The sequence below is a fragment of the Lagopus muta genome, chromosome 6 (genome assembly GCF_023343835.1).
Source record: "Lagopus muta isolate bLagMut1 chromosome 6, bLagMut1 primary, whole genome shotgun sequence".
Taxonomy (NCBI): domain Eukaryota; kingdom Metazoa; phylum Chordata; class Aves; order Galliformes; family Phasianidae; genus Lagopus; species Lagopus muta.
This window is the reverse complement of record NC_064438.1, coordinates 2,784,109-2,808,907: the sequence shown is the minus strand read 5'-3', so window position 1 is coordinate 2,808,907 and position 24,799 is coordinate 2,784,109. Positions and strand designations below refer to the sequence as shown.

The 24,799-nt window shown below is 40.7% G+C and overlaps 2 protein-coding genes across 4 annotated transcripts in view; both read right to left on the bottom strand.

Annotated features, from left to right (window-relative positions):
- Positions 1 to 16,117, bottom strand: part of CCDC34 (coiled-coil domain containing 34) — a 68,311-nt gene extending 52,194 nt beyond the window's left edge. For 2 of the 3 annotated variants that reach the window (XM_048948269.1, XM_048948268.1), the window contains exons 1-5: positions 15,833 to 16,117; positions 13,965 to 14,097; positions 12,021 to 12,128; positions 2,375 to 2,533; positions 1,057 to 1,198 (exon numbers count right to left, since the gene is read on the bottom strand). In XM_048948269.1, the coding sequence (XP_048804226.1) occupies positions 1,057 to 1,198; positions 2,375 to 2,533; positions 12,021 to 12,128; positions 13,965 to 14,097; positions 15,833 to 16,011 (721 nt within the window). In that variant the 5' untranslated portion in view covers positions 16,012 to 16,117. The remainder of the gene's footprint in view (positions 1 to 1,056; positions 1,199 to 2,374; positions 2,534 to 12,020; positions 12,129 to 13,964; positions 14,098 to 15,832) is intronic. The other variant, XM_048948267.1, reaches the window with a different exon arrangement.
- Positions 16,118 to 20,535: 4,418 nt separating this feature from the next.
- LGR4 (leucine rich repeat containing G protein-coupled receptor 4) overlaps positions 20,536 to 24,799 on the bottom strand; it is a 58,498-nt gene continuing 54,234 nt past the window's right edge. Inside the window, exon 18 of the mRNA XM_048948257.1 lies at positions 20,536 to 23,460. Coding sequence (XP_048804214.1) covers positions 22,181 to 23,460 — 1,280 coding nt within the window. The 3' untranslated portion in view covers positions 20,536 to 22,180. The remainder of the gene's footprint in view (positions 23,461 to 24,799) is intronic.

The window sequence follows — 24,799 nt, the reverse complement described above, 5'->3', positions numbered from 1 at the left end:
GCTTAACTACAACTCTTCATTTTACCGAGTAGAAAAACATGTAAGTTTCCCACAATTTAATTGTTTGTTAATTATTAGCCTCGGGGACTTAGACCAGTGTAAGAAAGCCTAAAACACTGCAGAAGGAACACGTTGTTCTGTCAGTCACTTGTCTGTAGTGAAATTCCAGTGCACACATCACGAGGTTGAGTAAAACAAAGTCTATGACACATTCTATTGCATGAACACTACTGAGCATAGAAATACTTCTTAAAAAAAATGAAATACTTAAGTGTTTGCAGCTGTCAGGAAGTAATGAGCTACAAATGCAAAACATGAAAGCAAAGCGTATCACCATCCACAAGCAGATGTAAGCAAAAGAGCAACTGGTTGCTCATCTGCTACATGAATTTTCTTAAGCATTCAAAATCTAGGATCTAGGTCCTATAATACTTTCTGTCACAAACGCAAATAATAATAATGATTTGATTCTATGAAAAAATAAAGATGAAAGTATAGTCTATTTTGTTTTTTTTTAAAGGACATCTAATCAACTGAAATGTAATACAAAATACTACTTCTTACTGCTCTTCAGCTTTTGTATCACGTAGAATTACAAACAAAACATAATAACTAAGACTCTCAAATCTCCACACCATCATCAGCATTCTCTTTCACACTTCCCCTCAGAGTGAAAAAAGAATATGACAGCAGATGTGAGGAGGTGTGAAGCAATTGCAAAGCTAAATGGAAACTGTCACTCAGCATCGAAGTTAAATCCCACGTAACCCTTTTCAAGCAGAACTTCTGCCAGACCTTTATTAATCTCTGCATCTCAAAAACTGCCCCTTTTCTAACACGGATTCTGGTGCAACAAGAGGGCACACGTTTCCTGACACACAAATACTAATTTTACAACAACGTCATCACAGCTGATATGCTTCACAGGAACCAGTAATTAGCCTGATAAGGAACTTAACAAGATCAAAATCAATTATAATTTGGTATACCACATTATTCTCAAGTAGCATTCTTCTCCTCCTAAAGTCATTGCATATGCACGGTAAGAGTACAAACCTGCAGACTTCCCATGTGGAAAGCCATAACCATTTAATACAGGGCGTGGTTTATTTCTAGCATTACGTAGCCATTCATTAAAGATCTTCTCTGCTCTCTCTTTCTTCTTTTGCAGCTCAGCCTGCCTTTCTTTTTCTTTTTCCTGAAAACAGAATAACGTAAGATGCCTACAAAGCATGTCGGTATGTTTTTACAGGCACTGCAATTGGATTTAAATCAAGTTTAATTGATACTGTGAGCATGACTTACACGAACTTACATTAACAAAGAGAGGAGTAAAGGGAATGAATATCGGTTTAAATCTCTCTTAAGACTCCCGTTTACTTTGGTTTCAAGTTCCTTGTGTTGTGCTTTTTAGACACCAACAGAGACACAGAATTGGTTTAAACAGGATACGAACACAACCAGTACAGAACAGTTAAGTGTGTTCCAGTTATATGAGAAATTAGGAAAGTCTACAAAATTAAGTCCTTGAGGCCTCTAAATTGGTCTGAAACAACTTAGGGTATTTTTAAAGATAATCCAAAGGAATTAGTATATACACTTAAGAAATACGAATCTTTTTTGCACGTTAAGAACGACAGCTACAATTACAGCAGGAACATGGACAAATTCTTCTAACCACAATCCCCCTAACACTTAACAGTAGCGTCATACAAATTCAATAGAAAAATAAAACTGTACCATTAATTAAATTTAATTACAATCAATCAACTTTAAGCATAATAACTGTAGTTGCCCACTCATTTTCAGGCACAAGAATTACCAGTATGTAACATCTATATGTAATTTGCCCTAGGACCCAATGTCTGTGTTTTAGGCAGCTTACAACATGTAAGGGGTCTTCTAGAGCACACTATAAAAATAAATGGCAGGTTAATTATTCAATCTGAGTTAACATTAAAATTAGGACTCCCAGCATCAGACTGGTATAGAGAAATAGAGAGAAAAATACTTCTAATTTGAAACACGTTTAACAATCAAGATAGTAGTGGTACTGAGAGAAAAATGACTAGAAGGATGCCTATTTTCTGCTGGGGTTGAGAAATAGAGATACAGTTTGTGGTTCCTATTTCTGTTTCTCTTCTCACATCACCATTGCAGAGGGTTTGCTTGGCTTTGCAATAGAACTAGTAACAAATATGCATTTAATGTGCATCTTCCTTTGCTGGCCACACTTCAACACATCAACAGTATAACTTTTGAAACTATTCTTAACATACATCACTCCATCTGATAAATTCCAATTAATTTAATCAAGCACTACACTTAATATGTTAGGTAAAGCCATTCAAATACATAATTAACTGACAAATACCTTCTCTTTCTTCCTCTTTTCTGACTCTTCAGCTCTCTTCTTCTTTAACCATTCATTATACTTCACTTCAGCCTTTTCCTGTAACTGCATTTTTTCTAGTTCCTTTGTGGCTTTCTCTGCCATTTCTTTGCTCAATTTTCGTTCTCTTTCCCTCTTTTCCTAGACGAAAAAGATGAAAGAGGAAGAATGTAAATAATGCAATATATTTCGATGGGCAGTTATTTCGAGGAATGCTTCTATTGCATAATTACAAATAAAATTATCACAACCCTGAAAACGAAACCCACTCATCGCTAGACACAAGACATGATAAAAATCTCCTTTCAGACTCTCTGTACTATTATGCTTACTCTGACAATTGTTTATTTAGACATCTTTTTTAAAAGACTTCCAATGCTTTTCAGTATTTCTGGAAAAGAAATCTATGCTGCAATTCTTGATGAGCATGTTGTAGATTAAGAAGTCTGCTTTTCAATTAAACTAGAGCAAACCACGGTTCTAAATGGAAGTCAGTCTGCACCCTTCTGAGTCACTGCCACGCACATGAGCTCTGTCAGATAAGATACACAGAGGTTTATCACTTCTGTGTCTTTCCCAAGTATGTGAATATAATGGCACACAGCATTTTGAGAGCCATTCTCTAAGCTAACGAGCACATACTGAAGGAAGCATAGTCACATGAAGACTAACAGTACCCCTCACCGCTCTACCTTGTAGCCTTTCAGAAATGCCTGGGATTCTACTGGTTCAGTACTACCACATCTTAGCTCACTTAGCTCTGGAGAATCTGCATACGCACACAAAAATCTATACTAGACAAACTATACATGCGACATGGAGGAGAAACAGAAGATTTGAGATCAAAAATTTTGCATTCATAGAAAAGAACTGCCGAATAAAAAAGCTTTTAGGAGGGTAGGGAAGCTTCTTAGATAATGAATTCTTAATTACAATACGTTAAATGAGCTTAGCCAGAATCATACAATCGTTTTGAGTTGGAAGAGGCCTTTAAAGGTCATCCAGTCCAACTCCCCTGCAATAAACAAGGGGACCTATAGCTCCATCAGGTGCTCAGAGCCCCCTCCAGACTGACCCTGAATGCCCACAACGATGGGGCATCCTTCACCTCTCCAAGCAACCTGTTCCAGTGCCTCCTTACCCTTACTGTAAAAACCTTTTTCTTATATCAAATTTACTTCTCCCCTCATTTAGTCTGAAACTATTTCCCCTTGTCCTATCACAACAGACCTTGCTAAAGAGTCCAGCTCCTCCTTTCTCACAGCCCCACTTTAGATACTGAAAATCCTCTCTCATGACTGTCCAGAGCCTTCTCTTCTCCAGGCTGAACAGCACCAGCCCTACTATCTCCTTACCCTTCCTTGCCCCCCCCCTTTCTCTCCTGAGGCTCCAGCCCAGCAGTGCCTTGCCCTGCCATAAATGGTTAACACTTTGGTGGTTGCTGTTTCTCTTTGGGCCTGTGCCCCCTGTCACAGAACTGCAATGACACCAGGCAAAGTGATGGGCAGGACTGGCTCCCTCACCCTGTTTTTGATGCAGCCTAGGATACGGTTGGCTTTCTGGGCTTTGAGGCCATACTGCTGCCTTGAGACCAGCTTCCCATCCACCAGTACCCCCAGGTCTTCTTTGGTAGGGCTGTGCTCTATCCTTCCATGCCTCAGCTTGTACTGATAGTGGGGTTGCCATGACCCAGATGCAAGACCCAATACTAGGCTTTGGTGTACGTCATGAGCTACACCTGGGCCCACTGCTCTGCCTGTCTAGGTCTCTCTGGATGAGGAATGGATGGCATCCCATTCCTCAAGAGCGCAGACCACAACACACAGCTCGGTGTCATCCACAAATTTGCTGAGGGTGCACATGATACCAATGGACGTTCATTGAGAAATATGTTAAAGAGCATCAGTCCCAGTTCTGACCCCTAAGGGACACCATCTGTCAATGATACCCATCCAGATGTTGAGTCACGGACCACTGCTCTCTGGGTATAATCTTCCAACCAGTTCCTCATTCACTGAACAGCCCGCCCACAAAATCCATATATTTTCAATTTGGAAAGAAGGATTTTGTGGGGGACTGTATTAGCTACTATTTGTGCTGCCCCAAAGTTAAGCAAGTCCCTATGTGAACAACAACATGCCATGCATACGACCATGAAAGCCAAAGCTATTGCTGAAGTTTTACTTCCAATAAGGAATTGCAAGGACTGGGAGGGGCCCCTACAGAATTGCAGACTCCACAGCTGCCCAGAAATTATTCTGCAAATAAATCAGAAGCGCTTCCTTTTTCTCTCTAGCACAAAACAACTCCTTCAGAAAGGTGGTTTACATCACATTCCCAGCTGCTTTAATAATCTGGTTTGCGTCAAGCTCCTGTCAACTCCAGCCTTCCCAGCTTCCCCCCATTCTCACTTCTTGTTCTTATCCAAGTCTATCGAAAAGGCTAGGAATGTGCATGTTAATGCACATGATGTCCTTCAATCCGTCCTTCACACTGCTTCCACATACGTCAGGGGAAGGGAAATTATATAATTTGCTTATGTGTGGCGTTGATATAAGAAAAAACTCTCTTTGATCTTGTGCTCCAAACAGACATACCTATTATTCACTAAACCACCAGCCAGTTGACATATACTCTAGAATATGATTACACACGTTACATAAGTTAAGGTATTGATTGTAAAACATCCCATTACTTATTGCAGGAAGAGCCTGTTCTCCTGCCACTCCACCCAATCACATTATTAAGCAGAAAGGATACAAATCTGGCCTGAAGGTTCACTGCTATGGGCTGCGATCCTATCAGGTCTCGGAACCCAATAAAGACTGGGCTGGGTCAGTACTTGGAAACCCCGCACCCAGAACAAACCCAGCCATGGCACAAAGCAGCCCTGGTGACTCAGTGGGCAGTGTGTGCCTTACTGAGTCACTATCAAACCAGTGTCTCATCAGCAGAACTACTAAGCTTTCAAGAAAAAAAAATCAGACCTATGTTTATGTTGAGATTTGTCAAAGAAATTTTAAATGTCATGAGGCATCACACTTCACTTAGCCTTACTTACTGCCTTCTGCCAAAAAGAATTTCTAAGGCAGAAAATGAGCCCAATTACACTGAAACAGAGACAACGTTCCAGCTGGAAGAAAATTAATAAAACATACACTCCTGTATTTTCATATTAATAATTGACCGAGAGGCTGTAAAAAAGGATCAACTGTAGAGCTGCTTTATATTCTCCATTTTCTGTATACAGTCTCATGGCAGGGGGGGCAATCCTTAAAGGTCCCTTCCAACCCATGTCATGATTTTGTAAACAGAAAGATTTCCAGAAATTTATGCTGTTTCGATTTTTTTAGATCCTTCTCACAGCAACCATTTTCCTGTTTTCTACTCCACAAATATGACGTGTTTTTCCTTTCAGACGTGCCCGATGACCCTATTGCACAGTTCTGACATCTTTGTTTCTGTATTCCAGCATCATTTGATACTGAACGATTGATGGAATATAGGAAGAGACCACACTGTCAGCATCAGAACATATCTGCAAATTTCCTTGCATATCTTCACAGCAATCTGGAATGTCAGTTGCATTTAACAACTTCAGAAATAGGGGTCATTCAGCCAATTGTTATTATCTTTTCAATTTAATCCTATTACACAGCTCAGTCACCAACCCTGGCTCACTTAAATACGTCTATAACCTCTCCAGAACTGGCAAGCAAAAAAACATAAGAGGAGAGAAAGGAAGTCAGTGATACAGCACTACCAACAGGCAGGTTTACAACAACGTTCACACAGTCAATGTGGACTTGATTATGGTCTAGAAGTCAGAGAGTTCTAAGACAGAGCATCGTTCTCCTGAACTGTGTTTCTGTAAAGAATTACCATGTGGGTATTTAAACAAGTGGCAAGCAGAAAGTCTTAGTGTACGTGGTCCATGAATATTCTCAAGGTCTTCAGAAGAACGCAGACTCCGTGAAAGCTGCCACAAAACACAATTACTCTCATTTTAATCATCTGTCACTCTGAATTCAAGCTCTGCAAGACTACCCACAATTAATTTTGACACTAAATGTGAGAAATTGGTTCATTCTACTACAGAAATCTAAAAGTAAGCCTTACACAAAGATTCAGTTACAATCTAAAGTTATATACATTGGCCTTGCACAACCTCAAAGATAAACACAATGTGAAGAGACATCAAACACTGTATTAAAAAAAAACAACACTATTTTGTAATGTATTCCACATTCCGGGTTTAGATGCTTAGAAATATCACTCCCTCATAAATATAATGAAATATTCATTAACTGGAAGAAAGGCAGCATGAGCACCACTTTCTAGCTTGAAAGTCATGCTGGAACTGCTGAACAGTCCGTATGCTGTATTAACAATGGTGAGAGGTAACATGCATTCAGCAGTTTTTGGAAAAAGGGTTGTGATGCAAGTCTCTCTTCTGTAAGGAATCATACAGCATATCAAGAAAGAGAAGTTGTCTCCAAGAATACTGCCATTCATTATTTCATCGCGTGATGGTTCCAACTTCCATATTTCCTATTGCTTCTTCCTTAAAAGGACCGTCAGCCAAAAGCAAAATAAATGATAAAAAGATGGTTTTTTCAATGAAAAACCAGCAACAGCAAATTCTCCCATCCTGTAATTTTTCACATGATGGTGGTGATTTTCAGCAAGGAAGTCTTGCTGAAAGAAATCAAAGAGGAATAAAAAATCTGGCCATAAAAATTCTAAGAGTAACATCTTTTTTGCAATGTCTTGTTCTCTTATCAACAACAACACATTTGAGATGTTAGTCAAATTAATGTTGGGAGCAGATTTTTTTTTATTTCAGTGCAAGGTGTGTAATTTTACTCCTAACTCTCTCAGCTTTGCTGGATACCACATTCATATAACAATGTATTACATGCAAGTTAAAGGATATTAACAAGATGAGTTAGAGAATTACAGCTGTTTGGATGCAAACATTCTGCTTTTGAGATTCCAGTTACTCTTACAAATGTGTATTACATACACATACAGGTTTGGGCTGGCATTAAATTTTCTTCATAGTGGCTTATATGGTTCTGTCTTGGATTTGTGACCAACACAATGTTGGTAACACACCAGCATTTTCTATAAGACTGAACAGTCTCAAGGCTTTCTGTTTCTCATGCTGTCCAACCAGCAAGAAGGCTGGGGGTTCTCACAAAGCTGGGAGGAGATGCAGCCAGGACAGTTGACCCAAACTGACCAAAGTGATATTCCATATTACATGATGTCATGCTCAGCAGTGAAAGCTAGGAGGAAGGAGCAGGAGAGGGAGGGAGACATTTGGAACTACAGCGTTTGTGTTCTAAATAACCTTTAGGCACAACGAAGCCCTGCTTTCCTGGCAATGGCTAGATGTCTGCCTGCACTTAGAAAGCAGTAAATTAATTCCTGATTTTGCTTTGCTTGCACGTGAAGCTTTTGCTTTACACCTATTAAACACTTTTTATCTCAACTCCTGAGCTTTCTTGCTATCACTCTTCCAGCTCTCTTCCCCACCTTGCTGTTGCACTGGAAGATACAGAGGAAAGTGAGAGAACAGCTGTGTGGTGCGTGGCTGCCTACCAGGGCTAGCCAACAGTATATAATGGAAGTTCCTATACATAAACCTAAGTACATACACAAACTGATTTATCTTGATATTTATAAGTTTATATTCTACCAACGTTATAAAAATGAAGTAGTTCAGCAGCTAATAAAGGTGGATTTCACAGAATTGGAAAATACATTAAATAGAATGTAGACAGTGAAAAGAACTGCATCCATGTCAATTTAAGTGTTTAATCAAAAACTGCTGTTGTCAGTCCTTACCTTTAATCTAACTACTTTATCCTGCATGAATTCACAAGGGGTTTCTATAAGGAATTTATAACATAATACTCTAAGGAATTAAATGGTCACATTATTTTTACAGACGTTTCACAGTCCATGCATCCACGATGCATTTCTCAAAGCAGCTGGTACTCTGATTTGATAGCAATTAATCACTATATCACTACTTAAATGTACCTAATTTAAGCATTCAATCCCACAGCTGTTGATAGGAACCAAAGAGATTCACATCTGTGGATCAACAGTTAGGTAAAGAAGAAACTTTGCTACTGTTAACTACAAGCTTCCTATTCAACAAATAGGGCAGAACAACAGGAGTTGGTCTGTGTAACTGGGGTTCTTCACATATGGACTTGTAAGCACAGCAGTCTTGAAACCTTAAACCCAGATTATGCTTAGAATTATAACAGGAGAGGCTGGGACCCTGTTTACATGAAGAACATTTAGTGTGAGACTGTATAGAAGTCCATAATCAAAACCACCCTCAGTTCTTTTCAGAAATATCTGGAAGAGGATGTAGAGTAAAGAAGAAAGGGAGCCTGGAAGGACAAAGGTTTTATAAACCAATGAGTTCTGTGTACTGCTCCTCAACCATGAGAGAGAAGATTCTGAGAGTGAAGTCAAAAAAAAAAAGCATGAGAATGAACAGACATGAAGAAAACAAGCTTTCACAGCCACTGATTCTAACCTAAAGGAATGAGCCAGCAGGTAGTTTTCAATGTCTATTCAAACTTTAGATCTGTGATGACCGGGGGATTGGAGGATGTCAATTCCTTTATTTTTAAACTTCACAGTTCAGCTGTAAGTTGTCTGCAAAGAGCTTGTTACTGAACGACAGCAATTAGCAATCAAGCAATCATTTGAACATATCAGAAACATTAAGATACATTCTAATGGCTTTGCTCAAAGTGCAGTTCTGTGCACCAGTCAAATCCATTACAAAATAAGGCTACTTCAACAGTGAAAACGTGACGTTGGACAGCTTTGCTTTTCCAGCACTTGTAATCATACACAGCTCATTTTTTATCCATAAACCTCACAGTAATGAAGAAAAAGATTTGAGTGTTGGTTCCAAATTTTCTTCTGGAATCTAAATCCATGCCTGGAGATACCTTCAGAGTTAAAATATTTTGACCAATATTGCTTTGACTTGTAACACAGAGCTCTATTACATCTAAAACAGAACAAACCAGACAATTTACTGTCTGCCCACAAGTGACTCAACCTTCAGAGACAGAGAAAGTAAAATTATTTTTGCCCAGCAGAGGTCTAGTATCTTAATGATTTGTAAATTTTGAAGGCATTATTAGAACCACAATAGCACCTGACAGCTGATTTTTACTAAGTTTCTCCTTCCTCGTGAGCTGCAAAATTCCTTTGTATTTCCATACACGTTTCACAGCTTAGAACGTTCTCTGACAGTTCACTCTCAACCTTTGAAATCACAAAAACTTACACGCACCGAAGTTTATTAAATGGTGACCACACCTTGATTTGCAAAAATAAGGTATGCAAAGCGACTGGAAGCATGCAAATGACATTAAATAAATACTGTCCTCAAGTACTTCTTCCTAACTTGAAGCTAATGGGCTCTATGGAACAGTCAGAGCCCTACAACTGACACTGCCACGTAACCAAATGCTACTGGCTTGATAAATAGAAAAAGAGCAGAATTCTTCCAGGCCCACACAAATATTCTGGCATGGATCTGCCTTATAAAGATTTTTCCAGCAGCGTCCTGGAGCTGCTGAAAGACTTTGTGCTCAAGATGAAGGGAAAAGTTTCACTTACACTCAAGCATCCCTCACTGCCTTCATCAGTACAGTACTCAGCAAAGGGGAAGGATTCAGATTTGCAGAGATCACAAAGGTAACATCCCTGAGAGGATCATCTCTTGTGAAGCACTTTCTGTATTCTCTACAAAGAGGTGAGAATCACCAACAGGATACAAACAGAGTGAGTGCTTAATAGTTATTTTAGTGAAGAAAACTGAGTTTTGTCCTCAAGGAGCACCTTCTCAAGCTAACAGGAGGAAATAGAGACCTTTTGCACATGCAATTATATTTTCTGAGAAAAATCATAGCAAGTATTCATGAATCCAACCTCAAACTTCACATGAAATCTGTCACAAACACAGATTTAGCCACTGAATTGACATACTTATCATTCAGTAAGTGTTATCCACAGGCAATCTTGCGAAGACTTGCACTGCAGAAGAATATGCTGCAGAAATGTTAAAACTCTAGAGAAAGCTAAGCCTTGAAAATCAGTTTTTTCTTGCTTTGAGAGTGGTTTACAGAAAAGACAAGCCAATGAATCATCTGATTGAAATGAAAAACAGATTACTATTGGTAAGTGCTTGGGACGTGGCCTAAGAATGACCATAAGCTTCCAAAACATAACACGTACAAGTCCAAACACAAATACTTTCTTCCCCCCTGCTGTTCTCTGAGCTGATGCTGCCATCAAAAAGACCTGCTCATCCCACTGCCAACAGAAAGGAAGAAGTTAACCAGTAAACCCACAAAGTTACAGGGAGTGCATAAAGAGGTAGAGATGTACAGAAGCTGACTGAGATAGACAGACACCCAAAGAGAATATTCAGTTTTGAGCTGTGAAGTGAACCGTTTTAACATGTAATCACACTCGTTCAAGCCAATGAATAGTTGCAGGAAGCTGTTAATTTCTGTTTTAGAAGGGGAAAATGTCACTGTGCTGAATGATCAATCCTATGCTTTTTGCTGAATACTTCAGTAAGGAAGGTCCCCTTCCTCATCACAGCAAATGCTTAAATCAGGATTGCTGTGGTTCAAGGTTATGCTAATCATCCAGTCAGCAATGAAGCTAGGAGAAATTAGGGAGCTAGGTTCAAACACCAGTTTTTCTAGGGGTCCTAGACTAAATTAGGCCTTGATACCTAGCCAAAGCTCTGCTGTTGGGAAACTTTCCTCTGATTTTACTGAGAACCAGCAGTACAGAACAGTAAGAAATTGGAATTGCTACAGACCATAAGACAGTGAGCAAATATGCCCATGAATTACCAGGGGCTAAACAAAACCAAATCTCCCCAACTTTTCTATTTTTACCACTCAGGACACACAGTGTTTGTATTACAGAGAGCTGTACAGTGTCCTCTTGAGATCAGCATTCTGGCTGCTTCTGACATGGGATTTTGGCATCCTCTCCAGAGAGCTGAAAAGGATTGCCTGATCCCATTGTGAAATGACTTTTTAAATGAAGAAATTCCCAGTTGCAAGCTGTGGGCTACCGATAATATCCTGAATCTGGCCTCACACCTCAATTATCTCTCTCAACTCCACCATACTATTTTCCTGTCCACAATGGTATTTAACTGAATCCTTTTCCTGGCTCTGTTTGGTGTACAAGGCACTGCAGTTAAGTTGGAGACTATAATCAATATGCTAAGGCGTTGAACCTAGGAAGCCAGAAAGCTTAGGGTACACCAAAGATCAGAACCCCAGCTGTAATTAGCAGGCTGCTGCACAAGATGTGAGACAGCTATCAGTTACCTGACTACTCAGAAAACAAATGTCTTTGGGAAAAAAAGATTACAAAAAAAATCAGTCTTGGAAAATTGGTTAACTGTGTGAGCATGTTTTTGTAATTTTCAGTTGAAACAGTCTTTCTTTCAGCAAACTAAAAACATGGCTGTCCAAACAGTCTAAATAAACGGCACTCAGGTTTACTTAAGCACAACATGTGCCAGCATACTGGCAGATGACATATAATTTACCTCTTCTCTTTTTTTTTCCATCCATTCTCTGAGCTTCTTTTCAGCTGTCCTTTTCCTTCTCTCATATTCTTCCTTTTCCTTCATTTTCTCAAGTCGTATATTCATCTCCTAATCAAAAAAAAAAAGAAAAAAAGCACACATCTTCAACATGTCATGACCACATATACCAGCGTGCTCAATACTGGAAACAGTGCTGAAGTTAAAAAAAAAATTATTATTAAGCATTACATTTGGAACACTTCAAAATTTTGCAAAAAATGAATGACAGTTAACACAGAAACATTATGAAATATAACCAATGGAAATGTAGAACTTTTACAGTACGAAGGCAGGCTGAGGGAGCTGGGCTTGTTCAGCCTGGAGAAAAGAAGGCTGCAGGGTGACCTCATTGCAGCCTTCAGTACCTAAAGGGAGCCTACAAACAGGAGGGGAATCAGCTCTTGGAAAGGGTTGATAACAGCAGGACAAGGGGAAATGGTTTGAAGTTGAGGGAGGGAAGATTGAGGTTGGATGCCAGGGGGAAGTTCTTTGCTATGAGAGTGGTGAGGTGCTGGAACAGCTGCCCAGAGAGGCTGTGATGCCCCGTCCATCCCTGGAGGTGTTCAAGGCCAGGTTGGATGGGGCCCTGGGCAGCCTGGGCTGCTATGAATTGGGGAGGTTGGTGGCCCTGCATGTGGCAGGGGGGGGTTGGAGATTCATGATCCTTGAGGTCCCTTCCAACGCTGGCCATTCTGTGATTCTGTGAACTGGAAACAGATATTTTTGTTGGGCTCCAGAATACTTCAACACAAATCATTCCTTGGCTCATTTAAACATCACTCAATGGGATCTCAAGTGGTATTACTACTTTTCTGCAATACTTAAAGTTTAGATTATTTATTACTCTGTATTTAGGAAGGCATCAAAGCTAAGTGATGTATTTATCTGTGACATTTAACATCAAAACTATAGGAACATTAGGGCTTAAGCCCAAGTTTAAAGAAACCAAAATTTTTAAGGATTTCACCGAGTTTCAGAATAAGATCCATATTTTAAATGCAACAGAAGAAATTCTGAAGTATATCATCTTTGTAAGACACAGTAAATACACAATAACTTATGACTCTTTGAGGAAATGAATCAATAAAGAAAAATCATGATGAAGACAATGTAATACATCAAGACCATATGAGAAATCCTTAAACAAACCTACTTGCTGTATGACAGCAGAATGGCTTTTTTTTCATGCTTAGAAATCAAAACAGGGGGACAGTTGCCAAACTAGAATCTAAAAGGAAAGATGTGAAACGTGTAGACAATACAAACAGATCAGAAAATATTGCTCAAGTTCAGTGTTATTTTGGTGTTACACTGACCTCTAAAACACTGTTTTAAGACCTTCCAGTGTTGGGAGTTACAGAAAGAGCCTGAGGCAACCCATATATGATACATACACTTTACAGATTAAATGAATCACAGAAAAGTGAGGCTGCTGTTCAAGGTCAAATGGTAAATCAGTAACTTAAGTGAGAAAATATCTACCTTTGATGCGATTATTCTAACCACTACCCAGTTCTTCCAATTTGACTTTCAACAATAGTATCATTCAATCAACTGCAACAACAAATATATTAATCACAAAAAGATAGGGCGCTCTCACTTACTTCTGCCCCAATCTCAGCATTCAAGAACTGCTGGTTTGCAAGCGGGACAAAAGATGGAAGGAGGGAAAGAAATCCTGGGATAGAGCAGCACAGCCTGGGAAACGACACCAAGCAGTTGTGCAATTACCCACTGAGTGGGTAACAACACTGTGCCTCATGTACAACCAAGCAGCATGCAGTGCTTACACCCAGCACACACCCTGTCATGGCTAGCTTTTCTAAAACCAACAGAAAATAAAATCCTGGCATTTGATGCTTGCTATTTGCCACTAGATTTTATGTCAAGCTAAGATACATTCACCTCTGCAGCTCTAGCTTGTAAGTGGGCACGTAGTTCCTTCTCTTTTCCAATGAACCATTCTTCCCATGGTGAAAGATGATCTTTCAAAGGCGAGCGCTCATTTGCTTCTGTTATTTCAGAGTCATCATCCTTCCTGAGTGAAAAATGAGAAACGTACAGGAACGTTATCTGTCAGAACTCTGACTGAAAGTCCATCCAGTTTTGTTGTCTCAAAAAATCCACATTTCTCTCTATTGTAGCAAAAATTACATTATTCTTCCACTTGTGTAGTAACCTCCAGGATGGTAAACAGCATTCTTCTTGTGTTCCTCACCATCCCCCTTGCATTCTAGTTACCAAGTTCTAGCTTGTAACTTTTCTTTCTGTTCCATACTGTGGAAGAGGTTCAAACGTTACCTTCTATGAACTAATCAAATCCAACATCAGAAACATGGAAGCATTTCTGTCACTGAGAGGCTCAAAGGAAATACACCTTAAAAAATACGGCTTGTGCACACTTAGTGATATTATACAAGGTAAGACATTTAGCAGAACACTTTGCATAACTCACTCATAACTTTACTCATGAGTAATGCAGCGATCCTACCTCCAGGCCAGAAATATATTTTACAATATTCTGTACCTGTACTCCCTCCTAAGCAAGAGAGTACAGTAGGCTTTAATTGAAAACATGCCAGAAGATTTCTTTAAGCTCTTCTCTCTCTTACAAGAATTTTTTCTTAACAACAAAACAATGAGATCAGACTTCATGTTAATATTTTATATGAACACATGCACTCCAGAAACACCTACCTACACACTTCACTACAGGGAGCAACTCTGCTTGCTTAACTTAAGCTATGAAAGAGGCACCCAAACAAGCATATTACATAATGCTCCTGAAATTAATCTTCTATGCGTACGTTTAAGAATAAAACATATATAAAGTCTTGCACACAGAACACACATAGACAACCTGCAGAGAAAAGCATTGCAGGCCTAGAACTCCTTGCACAGAGCTGTCCACCTGCTGTGATGTGTTATGATCCACACAAAACCTGAATTTCGTAGCATCCCCTGCTAGGACGCCAGCATATTCATAGCCTTCATCAGAGTAATTAAAATAACAGACTTGATAAAGTAGTGCACTCTCAAGCATACATTTGTATTTAAAAACAAGTATCTTAAATTGGTTTAGATGAGTTTGGCACAGTACTGAAGTTTGATGAGCAGAATCCACATACAGTTACTGAAGTCACACCACCTGACATAATACTGATCTATACTGAAATTATGACCATTACACAAGGCCTCAATTTCAGCTCTTCTCTTCTATAAATGCTAATTTTCCCATGTTACAAGTTAGCCGGAGGCAGACGTTTACGTAGTTTCAAGAGACCACCACCACACACCAACTCTTTGAGATACAGTGGAGGAGTGGCTGTGTAAGAAATGGCTGTTATTATCGTACCTGCAATCTTGGCAGTTACACGGGGTAGCTACTAGATGAACATCTGGTGGGCACCCATTAGGATCAGAGAATGACTTGGGTTAGAAGGATCACCAAGGATCATCAAGCTCCAACCCCCTGCCACAGGCAGAGCTGCCAGCTGTGAGATCCAGAACTGGACCAGGCCTGTTCCGCTCTCTCTATAAAAAACTATCCTGGTGTCCAATCTAAATTTTTCCTCCTTCAGCTTAAAAGGTGTAAAAGAAGAGGAAAGACTGCAAGCAGGCTGACAGGCTGCTTCAACCCGGGGTTTCTCACTGTTCTCCAGATTTCTCTTGGATGTTTAGCTCTTCTTTCAAGAAACAAGGCGAAGCTCAGCGTCCCGCCTTCCCTCACTGCTCATCTCAGAGACGAGCTCTCTTTCCCCCGCCCCACCGACCTGCTCACTCCCCAACGGGAGGCCGTATTCGAGAGCGAACCGGGCCTCTCCTCCTCCTCCTCCTCCTCCTCTTCCTCGCGGAAGCCGCGCCGGGAAGAGGGGAAGGAGCAGCTGGAAGGGCTGCGCGGCTCTTCGCCCTCCGAGCTGCTGAAGGACGGCGGCGGCGCGGCCCTCCTCATGGCGGCCGACGGCTCGGAGGGGAGCTCTTACGCGCTCCCGCGCAGCACCGCAAGGCTTCACCACAGCGGAGCTCCCGGCGGCCACCGCGCCGCCGCCATGGAGACCGGCAAGCGGCACCGCCCCGCGCATGCGCGTTGTGGAGACAGCGCTCAGATGGGGCCTCACAAGGCAGAGCTGAGGGGACAATCCCCTCCACTCGAGCGGGTAGAAAAGCGCAAAAATAACCCCGGCAGACAGTGATCTAAGCAGCCCTGTAACACTGACTGCATCACTAAGCAGCAAATCCATATTCTTGGTGTTGAAGGAACTTTAAGCACTTATAAGTAGACCATAGAGCTGATCACCACCCAATAGGTTCAAGTCTCATTAGCTACAGTCTCTAATAGACAACTGATGACACCAGTCAGAGTAACAAAACGATTCAAGCACTGGAGACAAAAGTATCACTAGAAACCAAGCATCAGGCTGAGTAAAGTTACAAGCATTTTGTTGGCTTGCTTTTCAGATCATACAACACCAAGTACAGTATGCAACCTGTCAAGCTTTGCAACGTACAAACGACCTGTATCTATATCCGTACAGCACGTGTCCCTGTACATACTAAACTAAAGTTGTTTGATGCCCTGCTAAGCAAACAGCATGAGCAAAGCTTCACATTGTGACAGGCATGAAAACGTCAAGTATGTCAACAAGCTGCAGACCAAGATAATTTCAGTATATCTTACGAAAGCCAATTCATTTTCTGGGCAATTAAAGTTACTGAAACAGCAGAAATTCAGTTTGGAGAAGGCTCCGGGGAGACCTCCTTGTGGCCTTCCAGTACTTGAAGGGAGCATATAAACAGGAGGGGGAATGGCTGTTTACATGGGTTGGTAATGACAGGACAAGGGGGAATGGTTTTAAAGTGAGACAGGGGAGGTTTAGGTTGGATATTAGGAGGAAGTTTTTGACACAGAGGGCGGTGAGGCAGTGGAACAGGTTGCCCAAGGAGGCTGTGGATGCCCCATCCCTGCAGGCATTCAAGGCCAGGCTGGATGTGGCTCTGGGCAGCCTGGGCTGCTGGTTGGTGACCTGCACACAGCAGGGGGTTTGAAACTGGATGATCTCTGAGGTCCCTTTCAACCCAGGCCATTCTATGATTCTATGATAAAATCCATCTGCTGTGGCAATAATTAAATATGGTTATTACTAAAGCCTAAACCCAAGCTGACATGACGAAGAACAAAAGTTGCCACAAACGATGTAGAGAATGAATACATATGTAAGCATCCACATGTATACACACACATGTGCACACACCCACATGCCCCTACAGCTGTTACTGTTGTGAAAAACCTGCCAAAAGTGCTCACCTCAGAAGTGACAAAAACCTAAGCTCAGTCTTTCAGAGCTAACCAAATTTACACCATCACAGACTGCATGCTTTAAGCTATATAGCAAGAGGGAGTTAAATTCAGAGTAAACCCATACTCATGGACCTACAAGTTGGGTCTGTTCAATGACATGCCTGAACTTCCAAATGATCCTAACAACGTGCTTATGTAATTCCTAACTGTCATCCACACTACTTGAAAAACCATTTTCCATAGAAAATGGTGCAGAGAAACTAATGTTACAGGTGATGAAACACCTGTAAATTTCTGTAAACAGAAATGAAGTCAATTCTAGACCTAAATAAGCTACTATGAATTATTAGCTACAGCGATTTGACAACTCTATGAAATGTGAAATTTGCCAACAACTCCTCTGAAACATTTTTTGAAATTTAACTGTAATCTGATCAGCTCAGCCTCAGAGAACGTAAGGAACCTCTCAGTTGAATTTAATTAACACTAATCAGATTTAACAAGAAGAATCAAACGAGATTGCTCTCAGAAGTCACGTCTAGTTCCACACGTGCATTCAGGAACACAGAAAGAAAACAATCCAGCTTAAAAATAAGTGAACTAAATGAAGGCATAAACTAAGGCATAGGCTACATACCTTTAGTTAGCTGGCACCAACCAACCAGATGCCCACGAAGAATGTATGTCTACATTTTACTTGCCAACTGAAAAGACACAAAATAATCGGAATAAACGTAGTTCAGGTTAAGAAGTCTGAGCCTTTGCACTTTGTGACGTGGAGAAAAGTGGTGCCGCACAAAGCTACTTAGCTCCACACTCACAGTCAGAGCTGACCAAGCGCTCTCTGCCTGTGCACCAGTATTTTTATGCCTGTGTCTGTAGTTCTGCTTAATTAAAGTGCTCTCGGATTGCTTCAGTTTTCCTTCATTTTCCAGCCCATTCTCACCCTTGCAGAATGCCATTCCCACTACTGGTCCCAGTTCAGGCTTTCTGTTCATTGCAAATACAGAGCCATCTCTTTTTCAAGGACCGCAGCCTTGAGAATGAGCTTCTCTCTTCAAGGGCATGTGCAAGAATCCTATGAAACAAATCTACAGTGGAAACCCAGCTTTACAATGCAATAGCATGATTCCTGCTCCACTCAGTTGGCTGGATTTCAGCTTCTACGTAATCAAAATGCATCTGTTTTTGTACTGGTTGGAGATCATAGCACTACTACTGTTGAACAGCCTTCATTTTTTGAGCTACTTATGCAAAATCTTTACCTCAGCCCTCCTTTAAAACTTCAGTTTTTAGCAGATTTATTCGCTTACTCTGGGACTGACATTTGCAGAAGGCACTAGTGAGCTATGCATCCTTTTGTTACTGGAAACCAATGGTAAAACTCGTAAGTTGTTACCCTCAAATCTGAACAATTTCCTCATAGTAAATACAGCCACATTCACCATTAACTAGTACTCTCAAATAAAACCTAAATAATGATTGTTTTTTCCTACTGCAGTGCCACTACTGCAACAATATGGAACGTGCCCGTTCATCCTCCCTGCACAACAAGCAGTAGATAAAACACAGTCATTTATCATGTATTATCCCATTACACCTTTCATTTGTTCCCTTACTTTCTGAATCATATTCAATTACTAGCTTGAGAGTAAACAGCTCAGATTCTACTGCAGAGTATATGAAAGGCAATATTAAAAACCTCCAGCTAAAAATAAACTTATTATACTAGCAGTAAGAGATCAAAAGCATCTATGTAATTAGAAGTTATTAAATTGAGAGTACGTATGAAATAAACTGTACATTGTGCTTTTAATTAAAAACATTACCCTGTAAATTAAAACCAAAGGCTTAAAAATTACAATCAAAGTTTAAAGTATCCTGGTACAACTCTGAGATTTCTGAGTAAATTTGTGATTAAACTCAGGAATTTCTACCTTGATGGAAAAGGTCAGAAGGGAATTAAACCCAGCAGTTGTCAAGTGAATAAATTATTTACGTAATTTCAGATAAAGGGATCTCACCTGAATACTTTCTTAGAGCAAGTTGACAGCTGTCCATAAACTACTTAACAGGGAGAAGGCGTGGAATATCTCAGCAACAACTTCTGGCATCTTTGGCTTTTCCCTCTGCACCACTGCAGAAAGCTTCTTGCTCAGGACATCAGGAAAAGGAAGAAAAAGCGAATCCTTTCTTTACTGAAAAGCTTTCATTTGTTTAAAGTCAACAGCAAATTCTTTTTGCCCTGCTACACCTGGTGCTGGAGTCCAGTACAACAGATGCTTAGGGTTTCTGTGAATTCCAACAAGGATGTGTGACAAAGGAGGGATTAAGTACCTGGTGGCTGGATTTCTCTGCATTCTCCCCAAGTGATTGTCCACAGGTGCTGGGCATTTGGCGACCGAGACAGGCAAGTTCTGCAGCACTGCTTCTCAATGAATTAATTTGAGTAGCTACGGCCTGCATTCCTTCTCCTCTACCAGCTGTTAAAACCTGAGCATGTTGCAAGACACTGGACTGACTGCATTAAAAGACAACCGCCAGCACAACTCAACCAACATTAGTGCTGCATCATGAAATACTGCAACTCCAAATGAAGAACATTGGACCATTTCAAAAGCATCTCAGTGAAGGCTCATTTTGTAAAATGGAAGACAACACACATCTTTACTCAAGAGCACTGTGGAAAATTCAGCTGGCTTTTTGGAGCTGGATAGCTAGATTTCCTTCCTACTGTTATAAAATGGCATCTGAAATTTGTTTTCATTTTCCAAAATATTATTGTCACCTGCGAGTAGCCGACCAACGGAGGGACCATGTAATAAACCACCTCTTCCAAAATCATGGTTTCAAACAATGGAAATGCCACAGAAACAGTCAGCATCTGTACCATCTTCCAAGCCATATTAAAAGCTTGAACGCGATACATAATGTCTATTATAAAGAGACTGCTTTGCAAAAATGTAAGGACTTCTCTCAAAGTTTTAACCTTCTGCAGTCCAAGAGGCTGCATTAATCAGAAACGGTGAATCCACTGAATCCACAGTAAACTGGCAACTTTCTTAGTTTGCTGCCTTTTCCTGCCCCAAACCCAAACCACGTTAGTTCTGCTGGTTGCTGTCTGCAGTTTTGTGCCTGTGCACCATTTTCAGCTTTGGAAAAACAGATAAATAACCATCAATGTTCATGTACCCTTTATTTGCTTTCAGTGTAACATTCCATGCTAATTGCAGATGTAATATTCATGAGTATAAATATAAGAACTAACAGTTCTGCATTGGTTTTCTCCTGTTTTTACACGTGAATATTTTGGCTTACAAAATTAACAGCATACAGTAAATAATCCTCCCATATTTTGTACAAACTACATGATTTTGATATACAAGGATTCTGTTTTTATTACAGTGACAATATACAACCATGTCTATTTACAATGCAAAAAGTATATAAACCACATTTTAAACATTCTGCTACTGGCAGCCACTATTGTTTAGGAGGTAGCTTTAATTAACAAAATGAAGTGAAGCCACATTTCCCATCATGTGTTCTATCAAATAATTTACAATACAAAGATAAAAATTCATTGTATGAACAGTATATACAGGTTAATTCTCAAAAACTGCAATCTAGCTTTAAATCGTAAGAAGACTGTTTCCAGAGTAACTGGGATGGCAGTAAATTCGCTCCTGATTTATTTGTTCAAACAACATAACTACTTAATTGTGCATCCATCATTTCATATCGATCAGATAGCAAGATTTCAAACTAAATGCAGATACATTGGGATCACTTAAATCATTTGGATCTCAGGACATAAACGGTTTAAAAATAGCGCACTGACCAACACTCACTGTTCTTCTATTGCGAAGAATATTGCTTTCTGCTTCCTCCCCACGTGCTAAAATCTACAACTGCTCACACTGACATCATTGGTAAGCACTAGCACTCAACAGGCTGCAGAACATTAGCCAGACTTTTGTTTTTTTAACCAACCCACAAGCTGCATACGCTGGCAGCACTGCTAACACAGTGCCTGATGCATCCAAGCTCCTTCCAACGGCGTGACCCTACTGCGTAATACTGAAGAAGATGGCTGTGGTTCACCTGAAGTAATGCATCGTCACTGAAAAACATCTTCGGCCCTATTACTCCTGACAGCTCAATATTCTTATTGCATTCTCTGCAGACATTGCGGATTACAAGTGTTTTTATTACAACAACCTTTTTTAAAAAGAAAAAGTCTGAACATTGGCTTGAAATACAAAACAAAAATGGTATTCCCATATTGCTCTCACAGTTATGCATGGGAGAACTAATCCCTTTTTTGGCCCTGCAGTAAAATTCATCCTGAGATTCGATGCTGAATACAAAGCTAGCAAGAAAGTTGCCGCTTAATTATAGAAAAGTCACATTTAAAAATAATGTCTTTAATATTAACGGCTGTCCTTTATATTGTGCTTTGGCAGAAAGAAAAACAACACGTCAGAACTTATCGACAGCAGAAGTAAAACACAACTGGAGTACAACGTGGAAACAGATCATCAGCATGTAAAACCGGTATAAAAGGAACCGCTATTGCTTGGACAGAGTAAAAACATCGGGTAACAAATTTGGTCGACCAATTATTTACAGTCAGGGCAATTTATTTATTTGTTTAATTCTTTTTAAACGTATGGCTCAAGAAATGACTGCCCACTTCCCTTCTTTTAGAAATGACACTAAAGAATGATTACAAAAGTGCTTCCTGCTCGCAAAGGCTGAAAGAGGCAACGGTCTGTGAAGCGTGGCAGCTCCTCGTCAGGAGAGCCAGCGGCCGAGCCGCTCAGTCTTTGATTCTTGGTATGTTGTATGCGTAGCGAACCAGAGGGAAGCCTCGGCTTTGGTAGAAGCAGGCCCGGCCACAGGCCTGCACTTGGTCTGAGCTGTCTGACACGAAGGAATCGTCTTCGTCGGCGTAGTCAGAGTGGGCCGACTGGGTGCCGCAGTCCGACCAGTAGCCATCCGGCCTTTGGCAAGACACCACCGCCAGCGTGGGGCAGCTGTGGGATTTGATCAAGTGTTTGCATGGCACGGGCTTGGACAGGAGGAGCGACTCGCAGCACTCGCACACGGCGATGCTGCCGCCCTGCAGGTGCGTGTACACGCCGCAGTCATAGTAAAAGTCCTGCGTGGCGCATCCTCCCTGAGCGCTGACAGCAATGGCTACCGCTCCGCTCTTCCTGCTCACCTGGCGCCTGAGCAGCTTCCAGTCCTCCTTGAACTTTGGGTTGAAGAAGACGTACAGGACCGGGTTCAGGCACGCGGGTAGGGGAAAAAATATCAAGGTAACAGACTTCATGATCTCAGGGCTGATAGAAATCGCAGTGATCAGCGGCGCAAACGAGAAAAACGCGACGGGGCAGAAAAAGATGCAGTTTGTGAAGATGAGCCACGCCACGTGCTTAATCATGCTGGACTGCGAGTTTTCTGAGAGGTCCTCTTTTTCCAAGTTGCAGTACAGTTTAGTGTAGATAACAGCCATCAGCAAAAATGCCAACGAATTCAGAAGCACTAAAGTTACTGTGAAGCCCAGGGACGGCGTCTCTCCAGTGGGGAAGGGCAAGCAAAGGGGCGACGCCGAATACTTTGCTTTATGGAAAAGTGGTAAGCATCCTGCTACCACAGCACACAGGAAAGCAAGAACTGCTGCAATCTGAAACTGTTTTTGGTGATTGCTTTTCCCCTTTTTAATGATTTCCTTTGCAGAGAAGCTCCGTTCAACAGCCGCCAACATCAGGAAAAAAATGGCGCTTTCTGATGAAAATACCGCAAGGAAGCCAGTGACTCTGCAACCGCTGCCTGTCTCCCACCATATGCCAAATTCAGCAAATCTTCCCCAAGAGATAGCATCCAAGAAAGTTAAAATACCAGTATAGACTCCCATAAATAAGTTAGAGATGGAAATCAGACCTATGAACAGTTTGGAAGATGGCAATGGAGCACAAGATGCAAATACTGTTAACATGACAAGCAGGTTGAAGAACAAAGCAACCAAAAAAATAAACCAGACAGTAAGTCGAATCATCCAGCTTCCTAGTAAGTATTCACAAGGTTTAAAAGCACCTACAAAAAAACAAACAAAAACAGAAGGACAACAAATTTAGGGGGGAAAAAACCCAAAAACTGCCGTAATAAGCAAGATCTTCAAATGTCTTCCAAGAGTGCTACTTGTTCATTAATTGATGAATAGAGTACCCAGCTGAACTGCCAAACACTCACTTGAAAGTAAGCTGTTCTGCTGAAGCTATTTACTAATTAATTATGCCTGAAATAGTAATTACTGCGATGAATGGTTACTTGGGAATACTTTAAATAAACAAACTTGGTAAACACGCTTAACAACCTTTTAGCTCCTCAAAATAGCTTTTATTAGTGCCCCCTACATACTTCATTATTGTGGGTTTTTTTTTTTTTGTTTTTTTCTTTTTGTTTTTTTTTTTTAGATTTCATACTTTATGAAAAAGCTGGCAACCATACAAAATCAAAAGTTCAAAACCATCTTATAAGGGGCAAGGATTTCTTTTTTTTTTTTTTAAATTAACATGCTCTCCAAAAACACCCTTTACAAACATGCCTTTTGGAGATGCTTCTGATCACAAGGAAATACGTGTAAAACAGCCAACAAATTCAATTTATCAGCTTTAACAGGGACAGGAATTCACCATGAGTCCTCTCCCCAACTCTGACTTTCAGGAGAGCTTTGTGAGCTTGGAAAGCCATATACGAAAAAAGAGATTTTCTTCTTCTTTTGCCACTGAGGTGAAGAGCTAAGTGGTAAAAGAAGAAAAGTTTAAATAACAATGTCTAACAAGCAAAATAATATGAGGCAAGACCAGCAAAAAAGGTCACTCTTTCTGCTTACCCTTCTAATCCTTCTAATTGCTATTTATTCCATAGGGAAATCCCACTGATTTTATGTAACAATTAGAAGAATTTAACATCTCCTTTATCCGCATTAGGCTCCGCTAATTGTCCTGAACACAATACCAAGGGATCACTCCATGCAGTCAGGCCCTCTGTGAGCTGAAGGCAAAGCAAAAAGCCACCAAACCCCACCGCCAAACCAGGCTGGCAGAGCAGCTCCTGAGCTGTGCATCCAGAGCCCTGGGTCCTGGCCCCACACAGCTCCCACCCTCTTTTTAGGCAAGTGAAAGGTAAGCAAAACCCAATCCTAATGCTGGCTGCAAAGAAAGCTTCAACATCAGCACAAACATCTCCCAAAGCCTCAAGCAATTTGCAGAAATAACTGAGGTGACAAGACAGGAAAGAATCTTTTTTGCTCGTTTGAATGAGCAAGCTTAATTTCTGAGAAACAAAATAATGCTGCTAATTGGATTATCAGACCAGCAGAACAAGCAGTAAATCCCCCTCCCTCTTCTCCCTTTCTTTCTGCAGGTATTCC